At 40.1% G+C, this 20,037-nt stretch overlaps 1 protein-coding gene across 4 annotated transcripts; it reads right to left on the reverse strand.

Moving 5' to 3' along the window:
• Window positions 1-362: 362 nt before the first annotated feature.
• LOC109034840 (UDP-glycosyltransferase UGT5) lies at window positions 363-18,560 on the reverse strand. 4 transcript variants are annotated; one of them, XM_072304086.1, is made up of 8 exons: window positions 18,209-18,560; window positions 13,944-14,137; window positions 12,480-12,676; window positions 11,298-11,640; window positions 9,347-9,478; window positions 6,344-6,575; window positions 1,918-2,140; window positions 363-722 (listed from the first exon to the last, which is right to left on the reverse strand). In XM_072304086.1, the coding sequence occupies exons 2-8, from the start codon at window positions 14,121-14,123 to the stop codon at window positions 377-379; spliced, it is 1,653 nt and encodes a 550-aa protein (XP_072160187.1). In that variant the 5' UTR covers window positions 14,124-14,137; window positions 18,209-18,560; the 3' UTR covers window positions 363-376. The 4 variants fall into 4 exon arrangements, with proteins under 4 accessions (XP_072160187.1, XP_018903756.2, XP_072160188.1 ...); XM_019048211.2 differs by having other exon boundaries at window positions 363-701; window positions 18,209-18,555; XM_072304087.1 differs by lacking the exon at window positions 18,209-18,560 and adding an exon at window positions 18,030-18,189.
• Between the last annotated feature and the right edge of the window lie 1,477 nt (window positions 18,561-20,037).

Below are 20,037 nucleotides of genomic sequence, written 5' to 3' on the forward strand. Positions count from 1 at the left end.
AAGGAAATTCAAGGCAGCCTAAAACGGTCCTTATGAATACCCAACCTTTCCCCAAGTGCAAATTTTTTAAGGATAAATGAGGGGCTTCGAGGGCAAGGCGCATAGGTGCAGTTTTTGAAGAAATTGGGATAATAATGAATTCAAGTGAAATTAGTCTTAACGCATATTCAGTGAAAAACTCCCCCCCCCCCCCCCCATTCCAATTTTTAAGCATCAAAAAGTCTGTTTGAACTTTCTGTCCGCCATGAGGATCCATGTCATTTCGAAACTTTAGACACGTATATTCCTCGAAACAGCAAAAACTGCACGTATGCGCCTTATCCTCCAAGCCCTTAAATTAAAATTAAACATACTCCTCAAAATTTTAATTCAATTTTTAATTTGTACTCTTCAATTTTTGGGGATATACACCATTCCTTGTATTTCTTTTTAACGTGGAGTGTGGACCCATAGCAATGGAATAAGCATTAATACGCTTGATCATTTTTATGAGAACACACAACAGAGAGATGATGACTGGAATAGCAAAGCACAAAATATCGAAACAAAAAAATTCAGGGTACGAGACTTCAGCTGTGATTGGTCTTAAATGGTCTCCGCCAAATTTAGTAATGTGTTCCACCATCATGACAGCATGTGCCATTCCTCTCTCCGTGAATTCTCTCGATATTTCTGAATATTTCCTCATTCTGGCTGCATACCTAGAGATAAAAACCACAAAGCTGAAAAGACGTAAAATGAAATTTTTCCGTTAAACTTCACGAACATCCTTTTTCTCAATCACGATAATCAAGTGTGAATATAAATACTCACCTCACAACGATAATTAAGTTTATGTGAGAGGGACTAGTTTTTTCCGGTGAATGGAGATGTTGCATATGTGAGGGATTTGCGATTTGACTGTTGTTTCTTTTGTAAAAGTTCGCGAGAAACACGATGGTGCCACTGGTTTTCTCTGAAATCAACTCCCAAGCTCAAAAAAAGCTCTCAAGTTGAGGCCAAAATGGAGGGGATATCCCGCCCTACCCTGAGAGTCCACCTCTACATCAAAACAAACTCTCCATGCAAAGATAGGGAGCAAATACATTAGCAGGGTTGCCGTGTTTCAGTTTTGGAGTCCCCAAATGAAGTGGCAGCCCTGTCAATGTATTTGCTCCCTATCTTTGCATGGAGAGTTTGTTTTGATGTAGAGGTGAACTCTCAGGGTAGGGCGGGATATCCCCTCCATTTTGGCCTCAACTTGAGAGCTTTTTTTGAGCTTGGGAGTTGATTTCAGAGAAAACCAGTGGCACCATCGTGTTTCTCGAGAACTTTTACACAAGAAACGACAATCAAATCGCAAATCCCTCACACATGCAACATCTCCATTATTTTCGTTCGCTATTTTACAAGGGGTAACTCATTTTAAGGTCCTTGCAATCAGTATTTACCGTACTTCGACTGAGCTTTTTTAATGGTTTTTTTTTTTTTTTTTTTTTTTTTTGACTGAGCTTTCATCGTCAAAAAATGGATATCGGTAGTAAAAGTTATGCGCTATAAATGTTTGACACATTGAAAATATTGCCTTCGACATCATTCGGGCTACTTACCTAAAATCCGTCAAGGTGCTTCGTGCAACAATTGCGGCCTTGAGGTGTTGCACGGTATCGGATGAAAATGAAGGCGCACTATAAGCACGCACGTGCGTTTGATAGCAGCCCTGTCTTAGGTGAACGTTGTGGCAACGTTTTCGCAACCATTTTTTGCCGAGTGGGTTATAAGTTAGACTTTCCATTTTACGGTATTTTGGATTTTGTTAGGGAAAATGGGTATATTTTAATACTGTGGATGACATATTTTTAGGATGCATTTAGTCCACTTTACTGACCTCATTTGCTAGGGTTAAATACGTGTGAGTCTGTAGGTTAGCATACTCACTTTGTATCAAGTAAAAGTTGATTCAAAGCTTCCTGTATCATTCGCGCATTTCTAAGATGGTCAGGATCAAGCTTCAATCCTATACCAGCTGCTGAAATTTTTCCTGTGTTCAAATTTTGGTCTCCGAAAAAAGGAACACCTAAGAGAGGAACTCCAAAATGAACCGCCTCCTGGAAACTTTGCAAGCCTCCTTGGGTGATGAAAAGCTTGACTTTTGGATGAGCTAGAATATGAGAAAGAAAGTAAGTTTAGAGTACCATCACTGTCATTATGTGTCGTAGAGCCGAAGATATTCAAGTCAATAGGCGCGGACTCATTTGCATTCCATAAAAAAATTGAAAAAGTTCACGGAGAAAAATGGAACCGCGCTGAGTACCAGAAGATGGACTCCAGCACATGGTCCCGGACGGCGATTTTGCTCCAACATTTCTTTTGCACTTGAGCGCAGCCATCCGGATGTGCCTAGCACAGTTTCGGCGGATGCGCCCAGGTGCGGAATCTATGTACCCAGATGCGGAAATTCATGCCCCTACGTACAGTTTTGCCTGTGGTCAGCGCGGGGAGGGGGCGGAGGCGTTATATTGGGAGGGGCGACCCCCCTCCCCCAGCCCTTACCCCTTGAGGAGGGGGAGGTTGCTTTATTCTATTCTTTTGTTAACAGTGAGGATGAAAAAAAAAACAAAAGAAAAAACCTGAGCACATTTTAAATCTTTAAAAAATCTTAAAATTTCTTCACCATTTTATTTTTCTCCTCTAATGTTTTTGGTGTTACATGTTACAAGTTATAATGAGGAGGAAAACATGCTCATCAACATGAAAATTTTGACATTTGAAGGACCTTGTTAACTTCTACTAGGTATTTTATTTTAAAAAAACTGAAAAATCACAGAGGAAAAATAGAAAAGTGGAACAAAAATATAGAACGGAGCGAGTACCTAGGAGAAATGGGATAAAAAATTAGATACCTAGAAGTGAAAAAAAAGATAATGTCGAAGAAACAGGCATGCTGCAAAAGCAGATCACTGGAAAGGAGACATGAAAGATGAAGGAACTCACCGAAACAGGATAATGCAGGCCTAATGAGGTCATATGTTGAGAAATCTTGTGGACTGAGACACTATTCAGGGCATGGGCATTTGAAATCTTTTGACAAGAATTCCATTTCACAAAACCAAACCATTGTAATGATTTCCACTTTACGGAGACATCACTGATTCTTGTGAATTAGGATACCTACCTCGAAAACCGTCACTGAGTATTTGAGGTTATGCGCATTTTAAATCTTATTCACTGAAATGAGGTAATGAGACACAGGAACCTACTTTTAACTGAAACTGCTTAAAGCGGCTTAAATTTATGCTTAGCAGGTATTGTGTAAAGGCTTCATTTATAATCAGGACTCAATTCAAAAAAATAAATGAGTTGTTTCTTTGTATCAAATTATCAATGCAAGTAACTAGTATATTTCACAGCGGAACTTATCGGTAGAACAAGGCACGAAAGGAGGAAGCACTAAGATATCCAAATTCTATTTTTCATCTCACACAATAAGAATGCAGAATCAGGCAGATAAAAGTACAGCACAAACTTTGATTGGAAGGTATATTTTGTTTAAATGAGCAAGCAAAACGTACCTTTCAACATAACATGTGCTGAGACATTGCATGTACAATATTAAATATATGTATGAATGAGTAGAAGACTAATTAGAATTTGTGGGAAAAGAAGAAAGAACTCACTGAAAATTCACTGGGTCAAGACAAAATGCTGAACTGAAACGCGATAAAACTTGGAGAGATCATAGGCACAGCTGGCACACCGCACACAAAAGCTTTGAATCTTTCAAGCTCACTTTATTCCTCCCGAGTAGATTATTTATGTTGATGGAAAATCAGTGGGTCAAAAAACACACTTTCATACGACTCCGAATCAAACCGCAAGCACACACACAGATAAAGAGATTAGAAACGACCAAACGAGAAACGACACCAGATTCGCGCAGCGCAAACTCAAAACCGTTACTCAGCATTTTTGTCGACCTTGGTGCCGCGGCGCTGTTCGGAAATGCACGTACACACCCCGGCGTCTATGCGCATGCGCTAGACCGAGGCGCAACAGTGGTTGCCGCAATTTTTTCGTCGGGCGTACCAAGGGTTCAGCACAGTTCCGCACATGTCGTTGGGACAGAGCAAAAAATTCGGCCCATGCCTTATACGCATCCATCCCCAGATGTTCACACCACCTTAGATGTGCTCTAACGCATTCTTACCGGACACAGCCGGCAACATGTTCACAACGCTGTTCCATTTTTCTCCGTGTTCAGCCCTACGGTCTCCAATTGGTGCCGCGTGAAAAAAAAGTCCTGCAAAATTTCAGCCAGATCGGACGACCGCATTTTTAGAACTCACACAGGCGGGTCTTAAAGGCAACGTATGAATCGTCGAATTCAACCATAAAGAAACAATCCTCATAATCAAAAATAGCTTAATTCTGCAAATTAAACAGGTCGTAGGAAAAAATGCATGTGTACAAAAGTGAAGAACGTGCAATTCTAAAAAGAATCCCCTTTTTGAATTAAAAGGAATTGCCAACAGTATCACTGATAAAGTGCATCCACCGGAACAGATTTCCTCCAGGGTCGAAAAAAAAAAATGCTTGCTCTCCAATAGAATCCGGAAAGAAACGTCTTCACTCGCAAGGCGCACATAATATAATTTCAGCAGGTTCGAACTTTGAACTTTCATAAATCGAGTGGGCGCGCTCAAAAAATCCTAGCACACCTATACGCGCTGCGTAAATTCTATCACGGCGCCAGTGCGGCCGGCCGGCGCGGCGCTCACGGCTCCAAACGCGCCTTACAAGGCTGCAGGATACTTCATGCATTACACGCATAGCACGGTGCGCCGCGATGCTTCGCACAACTATGGCGGCACCGAAGTATTGCACAATATCGGATGGAAATGGAGGCGCACTAACTCAAGTGATTTTATAGGCATTTTTTAAAAACGCTGCGTTTTGTTAAAAAATATCACATTTCTTATTCAGCTGTATGATACATTTCTCTCAGGCACATTCATAAAATGATCCTTTACGTGGGGAGAGAAGTAGGACGAAGTGGATTACATTTTGCAAGGAGGAACATCTGTTTTAGGCTCATTTTAGAAACAATATTTGGATTAAATTTTACAATTAGGAACCACTATCTTCGGCTTTTCCTTAAAAGTACCTTTCTGCACAGAGAAACTAATGGCATATATCGACGGTGAAATTACCAAACCACGTATCTCGGTTTGCGACGTCGCAGACTTCCAGTCATACTTTATTTTTTAAATAAAAAACTACTTAACGTCCAGTCTTGAAAATTTCTGTGATTTTTCCTCTTCGTGCGGAGAAAATTCTGTGAAAATTTCAAGGAATGATATTGATTTGGTCTACTTTAAAAAAAATAAAATGCGAGCGTAAATTTTTAAACACCGCAAACGAGATACGTGGTTTGGTAGTTTCACCGTCGATATACTGTTTCTAAGATGAGCCAGAAACAGCGGTTCCTTCTTGCAAAATGTAGTCCAAGTCATCCGCCATTGTACTGTATCGTAACTTAGTGTGTAGAGCGAGACATCAGTCTCAGTCTCATACGTTGTATCATCTAGCACACACGATACAGGTCACTGAATGCTGCCGGGCACAAAGAACGGTTTGAAGTCGTATACTGTGTTCCTTCCTAGTATTTTAGTTTCGGCGCCGTGTCATGCATTTTTCCAAATCTATTTCTATGCCTATAGCTCCGTGTCTGCCGCATCTTTTCACCTTCAACCCCGGACCAGGCGCCATCTTCATCCGCGACTTCGCGATCTTGCGAACTGCCTGGCACTCGCCTGGCACCGCCTGGCCAGGATTGTCTTCTAGCTTTCTCTTCACGATCTTGACCACCATCCCTTGACCGTGGTATAGGTCGCGAGGTCTGGAGTACCTGTATAGCGAGGGTATGGACAGATCGTTTCATGGAGGTCCAAAAGGTTCTTAAAGGTTTTTTAGGGCCCAAAAGTGCAGCCATCCTTCTAACCAACTTCTAACACACAAAATTTCACTGCCAGTCTGCAAATTCCAATTCTAACCAAGATGGTCAAGAATGTACAGAAATGAGCGTTCTTCCGCAAAATGAGTAAATTTACGCAAAAATTGAGTCGAATACGTGCTTTATTAACGACGGCTCGTGACAATAGTATTAGTAATTCGCTCTGGATAATTGAAACTCATAGGTTGGCTGCATTTCTGGGCCCTAACTTAATTCGCAGAAACATCGGCGAAGGCCTGATGGATTTTCGGAGTTTCACATCTGTCCATACTCTCGCTATACAGGTACTCTAGCGAGGTCTAGACTCTGTGCACGCTATGAACCTCAGAATGTCAGAATAGCAGTACGTACCTAGAACCTTCTGTTGGGGAAACCACCCCTTGGTCAGAATGTTCCCCGCGCGCCCAGGCAAGGGCTCGTCCGACTCCCACTTCCAAAGGACACGATAGTCGGGCGCCAGGTGACTCAAAGCCTCGACTAAACCCATCAAACTCTCTTCCGGTAGTGAGACACTCTTCATGTTGCTCCCGAAACTTACGTAAACAACCCCAGCCTCAGCGCCGTCCAGCCAGGATTCCACGTCCTAGAACACTAACGTCAAGCAATGATCATAGCATCGTGGATTTTTCGAGACAATTTTCGAGCTCTACTTAATGTTTCTTTACATGCTCTTCAAAAATGAATCGGTATACCTGTATTCATTTTACCTTTACCTTATCAGCATAGAGTACATAGAGTCGTAATGTAAGTGGGTGAGCTGGCGCCTCTTTTAAGCATTTTCCAGGTCCCGAATTCCGAGACTCCTGCAATGTGTGACGCCGGGTCACTTTTTCGATACATAATCGATTGTTTGCGATACACGGGTACCCGGCCATCCGATGACAACAACAACATCAACGAAGGAGATTGGAATTACCACGTATTCCACAACGCCATTTTGGATCGAAAATGTATCGAAAAAGCGACCCGAACTCGGCGCACACCGGGCTAGGAATTCGTCGAGCAGAACATGGCGCCAGCTCTCCCACTTACATTACGACTCTATGTACTCTATGAGATTTTTGGAGTGCGGGTAGGTATGTTTTGCGCGATTTTGTTCACTTCGTAAACTTTGTAGAAATGTCACTTACGGAGCCTGGAAAACACTCAACATTACCTTTCGACCCTTCAAAGTGCCATGGAAAGTTAAAATTTTGGAGTGGAAAATGGACTTCATTTTGCAACGGAGGAACTACTTTTTCTCGCTCATTTTAAAGCAACATATTTGCCATTGAATGGAGATGTTGCATGTGTGGGGGATTTGCGATTTGACCATTGATTCTTAAGCAAAAGTTCGCGAGAAACACGATGGTGCACTGGTTTTCTCTGAAATCATCTCCCAAGCTCAAAAAAGCTCTCAAGTTGAGGCCAAAATGGAGGGGATATCCCACGCTATCCTGAAAGTCCACCTCTACATCAAAACAAACTCTCCATGCGAAGATAGGGAGCAAATACACTAGCAGGGTTGCCACTTTATATGGGGACTCCACAACTGAAAACACGACATCACTGCTAATGTATTTGCTCCCTATCTTTGCATGGAGAGTTTGTCTTGATGTAGATGTGGGCTCTCAGGATAGCGTGGGATGTCCCCTCCATTTTGGCCTCAACTTGAGAGCTTTATTGAGCTTGGGAGTTGATTTCAGAGAAAACCAGTGGCACCATCGTGTTTCTCGCGAACTTTTACATAAGAATCAATGGTCAAATCGCAAATCCCTCACACATGCAACATGTCCATTCCCTATGCCGATAGGTGTTTCTAAGGAAGAGCTAGAGATAGTGGCTCCTTTTTGCAAAATGCAATCCACCATGTAGAGCAAATCTTTAATTCCACGAAAGAAAGATCCTCTTCATCCCTTCGAAGTTTCATTAAAAAAAGTAAACCTCAAAAAACCACACTGAATATACTATTTTTTTATACTGAATATCGACGGTGAAACCCCCAGACCGCGTATCTCGTTTCCTGTGTTTAAGAATCTGAGCTGGGATCCCATTTTACTTTTTTGACGGAGAACAAATCAATTTCATTCCCTCGAGTTTTCACAGAGTTTTCTTTGAGAGGAGAGGAAAAATTACGGAAGTTGTCAAAAATTGACGTTGAATAGTTTTCCAGGTAAAAAATAAAGTATGACAGAGAATCTACAACGTCGCAAACCGAGATACGTGGTCTGGTAGTTTCACCGTCGATATATTATTTTTTTGCCCTGGTAAAAATTGGCGATAGAAGCTGCGTTTCAAAATACCATAGAAGTTCTTATAGCCGAATGAGGAAGCCAATAGAAAATCATATGGCTGGCTGTAGAAAGTGGAAAAAATCATACGGCCGGGCTACACGAAGCGATAAAAAATTAAACAGCGGGCTATAGCTCCTGTCGCTGGGCTTTACACTGTATCGCCTGGCTGTTGCTTTTTCGCCATCGGCTATAAAAGGCTATAAGAAATTGTGTAGAAATACGTGTGCTTTGTAAATCCTTAAGTTTGTGCGGAATCACCATAATATTTACAAAACGCACATTATATTTTCCTTTACTACATATTTGTTTTCATCAATTAAAATGAGAATAATCCATACAGAGTATGCAAACATTTCAAAGTCATCAGTTGAACAACGCTGACTCCACGAGATTAAATATCAGAGCCTAACACAAAGCGGAGCGGCGGCGCACTGGCGCCTACAAACCTAACAGGGATACTTCACGCATTACGCAATGCGTGAAGTATCCCTGTTAGGTTTGTAGGCGCCAATGCGCGTTTCGCGCTGGCTGCCCGCCCGCCGCGCCGCGCCGCAGCGTACCACGGCGCTTGAAGCAACTATTTCTAACCAGAGGTATCGCTCAGTATCGTACGAAATTGAAGGCGCTCCAACATATTAGGGATGGCAGGCATCCTTCAAAAGTACGGAGCTTTCCTCGCAAAATAAATCAAGATACTCCGGCCCAAAAAGAGAGCGGTAGTCCAAAAACTCACTAAGTCCTAGCATCCGTAATTAGTAACGTTTAGCATAAACTTTATCGTCAGGCTGTTGCTTAATCGCCATCGGCTATAAAGGCTATAAGAAATTGTGTTGCCGGCTATAGAAGCTATTGGAAATCTTACAGTCGGTTGTAGGTCCATGGTATTTTGGAACACAGACTCTACTGCCAATTTTTACCAGGGTGAGAAAACTAATTCTTGTCTTCCTTTTTTATGAGCAGCCTTATTTTATAGCTTTCTTGAACAGTCGTTGCTGGGGGAGCACCAATAGTTACTAAGAAAGTTAGATTTCTTTGAGTCATTCGTCAGTTCTTAAAATATAGGGTTAGGTCAAATACTTGCCTTGGTGAGGGTAACATTCGCTTTATCCCGGATGTGAAGCGGTCCGACCGTGACAACGTTGGGTGCAAGCATCCGTGGGTAAAAGTACATGTGATTCGACGCAATCATGAATAAGCTGATATTTCGATATACCTTTAAAAATCGAACAGTCATGCAAATTAAGAGGGAAAACGATTTTATGTGTAGACCATGGCTTCCTGAGGCTCAAGTTGTTGGCATGCAGTTGCAGCACAGTTTTGACCGAAGGGATATCATTCGCATCAAAAACCTAAACATTTTATACGCAATACTGAACTTCGAACATCAAACCGCCATGACTAAGTATGGTTTGGTTCAACACTTTTGGGCGTTTTTTGTCTCAAAATGTTCCAAGGATAATTTCCTTTTTTCTTCTATCAATAACTCAACACCGAGTATTTCCGGACTACAATCGCTCCATTTGTTCTTGGTTGGTCATTGTTGACACTCAAAATTAACTTACAATTGTCATCTAAGACTGCAGGCTATACACTGAAAAAAAATCTCGGTGTATTTACTAAGAAAAAGGTAAAATTACTAAGAATTCAGGGTTCTATTTGATCCCAGATTTTTCTTGGTAAAATTACCATTCATGGAATTGGTAATTTTACCGAGAAATCTCGGTAAAATTATTGACTTTCTCGGCAATTTTACTGAATCCCGGTAAAAACGCCAATATTTGTTATCGACTGTGGTAGAATTACCGAGATAAAATGACCAAGTTACCAGGAATCGATTACCAATAAAATTGGTATTCTTACCTGAAAAAAACAGTAAAAATACCGGTTTATAGGTAAGCTTACCAGTCTGTCTTGGTAAAATTACCAATAATTGGTAAAAAAAGTGAGATGATAAAGGTACCCACGGACCTTGGTAAAAACGCCGAGAATTTTTTTTCAGTGTAGTTACTGAAATCGATAGACAAAGCGATGGACAAAGAAGACAAAGGGAAAATTCAGTCATCCTAGTGGTAGTGCAGACTAAAGGGGAAAATGATGGACTAACAATAGGGTCTCTCGTGGTACCGTTTCTATTACTTACCTCCTTTATCCACAGCAACCACCCGCTTCCCCCAATAGGATCGAACCATTTTCTCTTCGTCTTCTTTTTCTATCGCTTCGTCTATCAATATCAATAATCAGCCCGCAGTAGAATTTTAGCTCTTACACTGTGTAGAAGTTCATTTACTCTCAAACTTCTTTAGGCAAGCAGTATAGTGCCATGCTAAGGAGAAATAACGTACGAACATTCTAGAGTTGCCAAGTTTCCTCCAGTAAAATGATCGTTTTTAAGAGGAGTCATGAATATATTCTCTTAACATTTTCATGTCATTTATATCTGATTGCAAATAATATTCTCTGAAAAATTGGAGAAAAAATATTCACAGAATCGTTGCAAAATTAGTATTTTAACAGTTGAAATCTGGCAACGTCTGAAGTTTCGTATACGCCGTTCTTCTTTAGCACATTCTGCCGTACTAAGTAAAAACGCCGTATGAACCTTCAGGCGTTGCCAAATTTCCTTTGATAAAACACGAATTTCCTGGTGAACTTATGAGTATCTCCCCTCCAATTTTTCAGATAATTTTGTTCGCAATTTCACCTGAAGTCCCTGAAAATTTCAAGGAAAAATATTCATATCCGTCTATAAAAGTAAACATTTTATCGAATGAAATCTGGCAACTCTCGAATGTTCATACGCCGTTCTTCCTTAGCCCGGCAGCATTTCTATCCAGTGGCGTGGCGTGAATTGCGATATACGTATCGATTGTTATGCCATTTAAACCTATGGTGAAGAATCGATTATGAAGGTGTTCGATGCGAATACCCTGTTTATCGATCCTTTTCCATACGTTTGAATGGCAAAAGAATCGACGTATCGCAATTCACGCCACGCCGCTGTTTCTATCGTGTATACAAAAAACGCCACTGACCTCGTCCATGCTGACCTCATGAACCCCGTTTTCGGCGAGGATCTCTTTCGCGACAATAAAGGTCTTGCTTTGCAATGAGTTCCAGAGCCAGAGGGTGCTGAACCAATTGTCTATTCGCTCCCGTAAGCTCATGCGGTCCGTATACCCGTTAAATACCATAGGCATGAAGGACAAGTGCGGAATACTGCCCAGCGCTTTCTCGATGACATAGTCCGTCGACAGGGAACAGAAGGCGATGATGGGTATGCTACCACAAGTCTTGCGTAGTAGAGGCACCAAAATTAGCGAGTACTTGCCCTCTATTATGATGGAGTCGTATGCCCTTTGACCTGCCTCCGTCTCTCTGAAAAAAGAGGGGAAAACTACACTCCCTGTGGCTGCCATCAAAGAGACACGTTAGAAATATTTGTAGGTTTAAAGATATTTTTTTGCAAGGTTATGCAAATATTGTAAAAATATTTTCGAGAATATATTATTAAAGATCGGAAATATTTTGACAATATTTTGGCTTAATTTTTTTCCAATTTTTATTTTTATTTTTTTAATTTTTATATTCGCACGATAGAAATCCTGTAGGTATCTAAAGATGAGATACGGCGGAGTTGGGACGGGTTTGAGTCAGGACAGTTTAGTTTTTTTAAATAACAGTTGGTGGCAGGACGTCGATTTTTTGGGTGGTTTACCCCCGAGACATCCATATAAACAAACCTTTGTACGGGAGCGATCGGACATGCTCTTTATTTCTCAGGTGGAATTGTTTTGTTTTGTTTTTTGTTTTTTTAGCCTAAAAGCGCGTTTTTTTTTTTTATCGGAAAATGACTCGTGGCTCTCGGAGATTTAAACGTGTATGTTGAGGAAAAGTGTCCCTACCCTCCCCCACCTCCTCAACAAAATAACAGTTTTAGATATTTGCACACTTTTTAAAAGCTAACTAAAACTAAAGAGAATGAACTTAACTACCTAATTTATATTCATTTTAACTTAAGAAATACTACCTCTACACATTCAGGAGAGAAAGAGAACACGATCATTACAGAAATAAAAGTGTCTTTTTGTTGGCTTGAACGGGGTTTGCTTGGCGAGGTTCAGTGTACTGATCCAGCGGAAAAATGTTCTGGCCAGATTTATTCCCTCCAACCTGACTTTAGAGACTGAATAGGACAAGGCTTGAGACTCGCCTACCTCAGTATTGTCCGGAACGCATCGCTTTGAATTTCCTCCCTGGCGAGATTGAACGAATTGCGATACATGTCTGGCCATACCCATCGGCCGAGCTTTTGTTGGAAATTGATTGTGGAGTTGGAGGTTCCGGCTTTAGTCATCCGCTTATACGCGAAGGATAAATTCACAAACGTGCAGTTCCTCGAATGTTCCAACTCCTACAAAAACTTTAATCATGAAAATATATTCAAGTGTATGTACAGCACATTATTGAAGTAGGCATTACATTGAAAATTCAACTCAATCCCTGTTCTTCCTTTCTATGGAATTCAACCCTTCTCAATTTTTCTTAAAGTTCATCCCAGCAATAGCAAGTAACCTTCGGTAATCCTATTATATATTTACTGGAATATTACAAGAATATTATATACTTTTTCAAATATTATGAACTTATTTGTGGAAACAAACTTATTCGATGAAAAGCTACGACAATTATACACGTACAAAAAAAGAAAAATTCATAATAAATATTCCCAACCATAAATTCGTAATTTGAATTCATCATTCTTTTTTATATTGATTGCCATCATTGGACGGTGTAAAGGAAATGTCTTAAGAGGGGCGAGAGTCCCCTTCAAACACCTGTTAATGCATCTAATAATGTCCGCATCTATTGCATTGCATACCTTTCCCATTGAAGGGACTTTAATTTACATCATTCCTCACAACTCGGTGGTTACTTCCAATATCTGAAGCAAAACTACGCTGATATATCATTAAAAATCGTAAAAAAGTTGCATTTGAGTGCCAAACGAATCAGTGCTACCATTCCATGTTCGTCAAAAGTTCCGGGATTCGGAACATACTTGTTCCAATTTCTTCCATTCCATGACGATCAAAAGTTCCGGGATTCTTTTTAGATGTTTTCAAAAGTTCTAGGAAAGTTCCGGAAAATTCGAAAGACCCGGAACATTTCGCGAATTTCAAAAGTTCCGGGAAAAATCCAGGAAAATTTCAAAAGTTTCAAAATTCGAAACTAATACCGGGAAACGGGAGTACCGAATCCAATGTGTTTTAAGTACTATAGTAGGTATACTGAGAGTCAAGACAACGTGAATCCATTTCTGATTGGTTCCCGTGTTTTAGGCCTTCACAGTGTCACAAATGGGAACAAAGATATTACATTTTCACCGATTGCAAGGATTATAATCTGGAATGGACCAGGGAATTACGGGTTCGGCAAGGAACGAACGGAATGAGAGAAGGAACGGAGAAAGGAATCTGAGTATGGGCCGATTAAAGATTACAAAAAACGTTCAATTTCTGTAATCTTTACTCCCGTTTGTGACTCCATGAGGGGGTGTTGTCTTGACTCTCAGTATAAAGGGACTCTATTAAGTACGAGTCTTAGAGATCCAGTGTTGAAGTAATCCTACAAAAAAAACTTATCTGATTGGCTACGAATGACTTTTGGTGGATACTCACAGGAATGATGTTAGTCCCGATGTAGGTGACGTGGTGTCCGCGCCGCAAAAGCTCTGCGCTGAGAGAAAGGGCCGGGATCTGATGACTAATGGAGGGCATTAAAATGATGACCAGGACATTGGCCGCGTCGCTGGCATGAAGAAGGAAGAGCGAAATGAGCCAACGTGAAATGTTCCACATGACTGCGGTAAACCCTGCAGAGATGAGAAATAATTTAATCATCGAACTCAGAGAAGCGAGGTAGATCCAGGCCCTTGGCTGTAAGGGTGGAGGTTCAGATTTTCAGTGCAGCAAAAAATCGATTTTTCGGGGGTAAAAAATACTGCTTCTCGTAGCTTCGAAGAACGTAATTTTATTGTGCAAAAATAGCAAACTATAATTTTACCATTACTATTTTATGCTGTTATTGCTAAAACTTTCGCTAGAAAATGTCTGCCGAATTAGCGTATGGTTTTGCCCTTTTTACTAATTATTTTGCGAAATATAATAGTTCCTGTTTTTTCGTTTCAATTCTCATCACTTGTTTATTTTTCAGTCTCCTGAAGAATCACCCGTTTACTTCATACAGTTCTACCTGAAAAACTGTCGAAGGTAAACCGACAGGGCCCGTGAAGGCTGTATCAATATCAATCTTCCGTCGCATTGCTAAGGCGCAGTGATACAACTATTCGTACTCTCCGGAATGCGTGAGGTATCACGCCGCATTTGAAGGCGTTTTCCAAACAGCCATGTTTCGATGTGGGGATTGTCGTTTCGCATGAAGTTTGTAGCACAAAATCAATCGTGTGACTGATCTTACGAGCTAATACGACACCTCTGTGCACATCTTGTTTTATTTACAGCTTTTGTTCAAGTTGAGAAGAAGCGTCTAATCCGCGAGATATGTCCTGGATATATTTTCATTCTGTTTTAACTTTAATAAAAATTTATTATTGTAATTTTCCTGTACTTTAAATTGTTGATTCCATTCTCAGGTTTGTTGCTCAACGCTCTTTGATGCTCTTAAGAATTTTTGGACTCTAACCAATTTTCTCTGATGTTCCATTTTTTTAAACAAAAAATGAATCAAATTGAAACTTGAAATTTTGTAAGTATAATTGTCGCGGGCAATTTTCAAGCGGCGGCGCACATGTTTGTCTCGACCTACAACAATGCGCATCGGCATAGGGAAGGTTTGATGGGTGATAGCCTTCAAAGTTCAAGGGTATGATCGCGAGTTGGAGCGCCTTCAATTTCTGCGATACTCTAAGCATTGTCACGGAGTTTGTTTAGTGGCCTGTGCAATCCGAACCTAATCGTTCAAGGTCGATAGACTCAGGTCAGTCCGTAAGAAAAGTTGAGTGTGATAATCTTTGCAAATAGGGGGTGATGTCCGCGTTTTCAACGGATTCCCGCGATTTGCTTGTCCCACTCTGCTGTTCCCCGATCCGATTACATTGGTCCTATGCAGATCGGGGAGGAACTATGCAACGGAGCAGCGCAAACCCAAATCGGGGAAACGTTGGAGTGGAATACTATCGTGCTAAGGAAGAACGCCGTATGGACATTCAAGAGTCGCCAAATTTCCTTCGATAAAATGTTTATTTTTAAGGCAAGTTATGAATATTTTTCCTTGAAATTTTCAGGAACTTTAGGTGAAATTGCGAAAAAAATTATTTGAAAAATTGGAAGAAAAATATTCATATGTTTACCAGGAAATTCGTGTTTAATCAAAGGATATTTGGCAACGCGTGAGGGTTCATACGGCGTTTTTCCTTAGCACGGCAGAATAGCAGATCGGGGGCATTCGTCGCCGGATCGGGAAATTCCAAAGAACATCTTGCTAACGGACTAACCTGGGTCTTTCGACCGTGCCATCGGTTACGGATTTTACTACACACTCTTCTGAGTGTACATGACATTACTACGCTTTTTGTAACGACACAGAAACAAGTGCGTGCTTACAATAATGGCAAAATAATCAGTACTCTCTAAACTTGCTCCTCTATTTCTAAACCTTATATGCTTTTCTATTAGTTCACTTCACTTGTGGCTTGCGAATTCCCGGCGATTGTTAATTGCTTGTGACATGTTCCTCACAATCCCAAGTAACACGGTGCAATCAGTGAAACTGGGATTTTATTCCAATTATTCAATATTATAAATAGCAATATTTTTATATCATTCATTAATGCCGTTTTCAAACAATCAACAAAATTCTTTCTATGTATATTAGAAAGATAGAAAATGTGTAATGCGACGAAAAGTTGCAATTTTCTTCAATTTTATTGCAATAAATGTCATTGGAATAGAATTAGTCTACTCGAGAAATGCGAGATTTCTTCAGTTTTGAAATAGCCTTCATGCACGCTGGGCTTCTCGATTTCCTTTGACATTTTTGCAGTGGTGAATGCATAGCTAAAATGCGCTCCAGCCAGAAGTTTATTTAGCAAATGAGTAGTTTTTATAGGAGGATTGAAAACAAACAAATGGTAGGCTATAAAACATAATAATAGGAACTTTGCAAAACAATAGTCCAGGTATCGGAACTTGGCTGTTTTGAAAACGCCTTCAAATGCGGCGTGATACCTCACGCATTCCGGAGAGTTCAAATAGTTGTATCATTGCGCCTTAGGAATGCGTTGGAAGATTACAATTGAGGACACCGCACCAAGAACAGCCTATAGGCGTATAGGTCGTCATTACGCCCATCTGCGTTTCGGATTCTTCGCACTCTGGACTATGCTGCGGTAGCGATAGAATATAGATAGGTAATGGATCGAGGTCGAAAAACCTTTTTTTCCCGAGTTAAGTCAGGCCACTGGATCGATGGGTGTAAGAACGACCTATAAGCGGGCCTATAAACTTAAGGGCCTATAAGGTGCTAGTTAGCCCTTTCTTTACTCACTATCGATATTCTTTCATTTTGCGTTAATCATGCGTGATTAAAATGATTTATACTTCATATTGCCACCAAAATGACTATTGGGCGTAATAATGGCCTTAAAATAGCTTTTTTAAATTAAATATATTAGAGTGTAAACCCAAAATTTATCGCAAAATCTACCCGGCATCCTTCAATAGAAGGGTTAGGTCACCCAAGAACACCAAAACAGGGTACCTGAATAGAAAAGTCTGCGCAGTACATAAAAAAAAAAAAAAAAAAAAAAAAAAAAAAAAAAAAACTTTGTCGATTTTGTCGATTTCCTTTGACATTATTGCTATGGTGAATGCATAGCTAAAATGCGCTCCAGCCAGAAGTGTTTTCAGCAAATGAGTAGTTTTTATAGGAGGATTGAAAACTAACAAATGTAGGAAATAAAACATTATAATAGGAACCATGCAAAACAATAATCCGGATAGCGGAACTTGGCTGTTTTGAAAACGCCTTCAAATGCGGCGTGTTACCTCACGCATTCCGGAGAGTTCAAATAGTTGTATCATTGCGCCTTCGAAATGCGACGGAAGATTACAATCGAAATAGCCCTCATGCACGCTGGGCTTGTCGATTTCCTTTGACATTTTTGCAGTGGTGAATGCATAGCTCCAGCTAGAATTGTATTTAGTAAATGGGTAATTTTTATAGGAGGATTATAAATAAACAAGTGGTTAGAAATGAAAACAAAAGAATATGAACTATGCAAAACCATAATCCAGATATCGGAACTTGGCTGTTTTGAAAACGCCTTCAAATGCGGCGTAATACCTCACGCATTCCGGAGAGTTCAAATAGTTGTATCATTGCGCCTTAGAAATGCGACGGAAGATTACAATCGAAATAGCCTTATACACGCTGGCTTTGTCGATTTCCTTTGACATTTTTGCAGTGGTGAATGCATAGCTGAAGTGCGCTCCAGCTTGAATTGTATTTAGCAATTGGGTGATTTTTATACGAGGATTAAAAATAAACAAGTGGTACGGAATATAACAAAAGAATATGAACTATGCAAAACGATAATCCGGGTATCGGAACTTGGCTGTTTTGAAAACGCCTTCAACTGCGGCTCGATACCTCACGCATTCCGGAGGGTTCCAATAGTTGTATTATTGCGCCTAAGGAATGGGACGGAAGATTACAATTTAGTGTCATGTTAATAACCATTATACCTGAGGATATTATCCAGAACGAGTAGAGGCATTATTATGTATAATTTCTACGATCGATAGATATAGGAAACATACACACAACACTCCCCGATTAAGTTGCAACAATTTTACCATGTAAACTTTTTTGTGAACTCCGGTTAAAAGGAAGAAAGAAATTGCACTCGGCGCTTTATAAATACCTGCAATACTTAGTGCTGGGGAATGAAACGGAGTTGATCTTCTAACCACGCACGCAAAATGTATGAGCGAGTCCGCGATGACAATGGTAAATATTGTGTTAAATCTTCTAAAATTAACTTGTTTTGCCCGAAATATAACAACAAAATAAATTAAACTGGTGAATAAGGAAAAAACTCAATCTGCGATGAGTACCGAAACAGATAATCAATCGGCAACACGACGAATTTCAATTATGTGAGATTGCAATGCTAACCAAGTGCATAAAACAAAACTTGAATGATAATTACAAGAATGATGTCGATAGGTCGTGAAAAAGATAATAGATTATTCATTATGCAGGTGATAATACTGGCACAGTTGTCTATCCACTCGGAGTCAATGTTGAATATCTTAAGAGCTATGAAGTTTCAAGGTAAGCGAGATTAAAAAAGACGATGCTCCAAATCAAAGTAGGCGAGCGCGTTTAATCAATATACTCGTAGGTAACATGGTGATATTTAGAGGATTCCACGGCTTGGTGTATGAAATATATTATCTGGATAATTTGATTAAAATGAAAAGTTTTACCGCTCACCGAAAAACCAAACCTTGCTATGGTAGAAACATTTTCAGTGGAACGGTTTTTATTGGGCTGGTTTGAAAAATTGAATTTTTAGTGAAAGCCTGACAATCCTCTGCAGTGTCCTCAAAAATTTCCGAAAAAATAAAAACAATTAGACCGATAACGTCCATGACAAGGGATCTGAACCAAGCTCATACGCGTTTTTATTGTTTTTTTTTCTATTTTCTTTTTTCTTTTTTTTCCTGCAGATGTTTAATTGAAGGTAGCTGAGTAGTCAGCCTCAGCGTTTCGGTTTTAATACTTTTTATTTTTGGCCTCTCTTCCCGCGTTTCTGCTTTATTTGTGTATTTTTAGTGATGCTTATGGAGTTCTTCAAAGAAGTAACAATGACACCAAACATCTTGCTTCCTTTCGATGGAGATCAATCTAAATATTAGAAACACGATGACAGAGTACTGCCGTGCTAAGTAAAAACGCCGTATGAACATTCGAGAGATGGCAGATTTCCTTCGATAAAATATTTATTTTGGAGGAATGTTATGAATAATTTTCTTTGAAATTATCAGGCGCTTAAGGTGTAATGGCGAACTGCGAAAAAAACTATCTAAAAAAAGGAAGGAAAATATTCGTAGGTTTATCAGGAAATTCGTGTTTTATTAAAGGAATTTTGGCAACGCCTAAAGGTTCACACGGCATTTTTACTTAGCACGGTAGAGTAGTCCTACTATTCTGTGGATGGAAACTAGGCCAAAATACTCCAAAAATGTTCATTATAATAACAATTTTGAACTTTAATGAGTATCAATGTAGGACTGAGGGGGTCTAAATATTAGTAGAGATTTTATCACGTAAAAATTTCCACTCAGAGGCTCTACGCAAAGGACGAGGTTATACTTAGGTTGTTCTTGAATAATAGCAAATAGAAAGGGGGTGCGATTCAAAGCCAACACCTTGCTATCAAGGGTACACAGAAGGGCAAGCATGTTCCAATCGGCCTAAATGCTGTTCCGACGAAGGAAAAACCCAACAAAGGATGTACGTTCAATTCAAACGATTGCCGCTAGGTAGCAGGTCGATCGGCCAGGGACTGAAACCTTACTGCGAACAGCCGTGTAAGCTGCTTTAGACGGCGCGACGTTACGTAAACATCGTTGTCTGTTTTATGGAAAATAACCCGATCTCTCTACAAAAGTCATCGCGATAACTGCTACAAGTGTCGCAGTGCACATTATTTCGCGAGAGGGTTGCTATCTTCAGTAAAATAGT

Source organism: Bemisia tabaci, chromosome 9 (assembly GCF_918797505.1).
Source record: "Bemisia tabaci chromosome 9, PGI_BMITA_v3".
In the NCBI taxonomy this organism is placed as follows: Eukaryota; Metazoa; Arthropoda; class Insecta; order Hemiptera; family Aleyrodidae; genus Bemisia; species Bemisia tabaci.

What these genes read in the sequence shown, in the direction of transcription:
- LOC109034840 (XM_072304086.1), bottom strand. Translation starts at nt 14,123, where the DNA reads ATGTGGAACATTTCACGTTGGCTCATTTCGCTCTTCCTTCTTCATGCC. An exon ending in ATGAGGTCAGCATGGACGAG is followed by an intron (nt 9,479 to 11,297) that starts GTCAGTGGCGTT and finishes CGATTTTTAAAG; the next exon opens with GTATATCGAAATATCAGCTT. An exon ending in TCCCCAACAGAAGGTTCTAG is followed by an intron (nt 2,141 to 6,343) that starts GTACGTACTGCT and finishes CTCATATTCTAG; the next exon opens with CTCATCCAAAAGTCAAGCTT.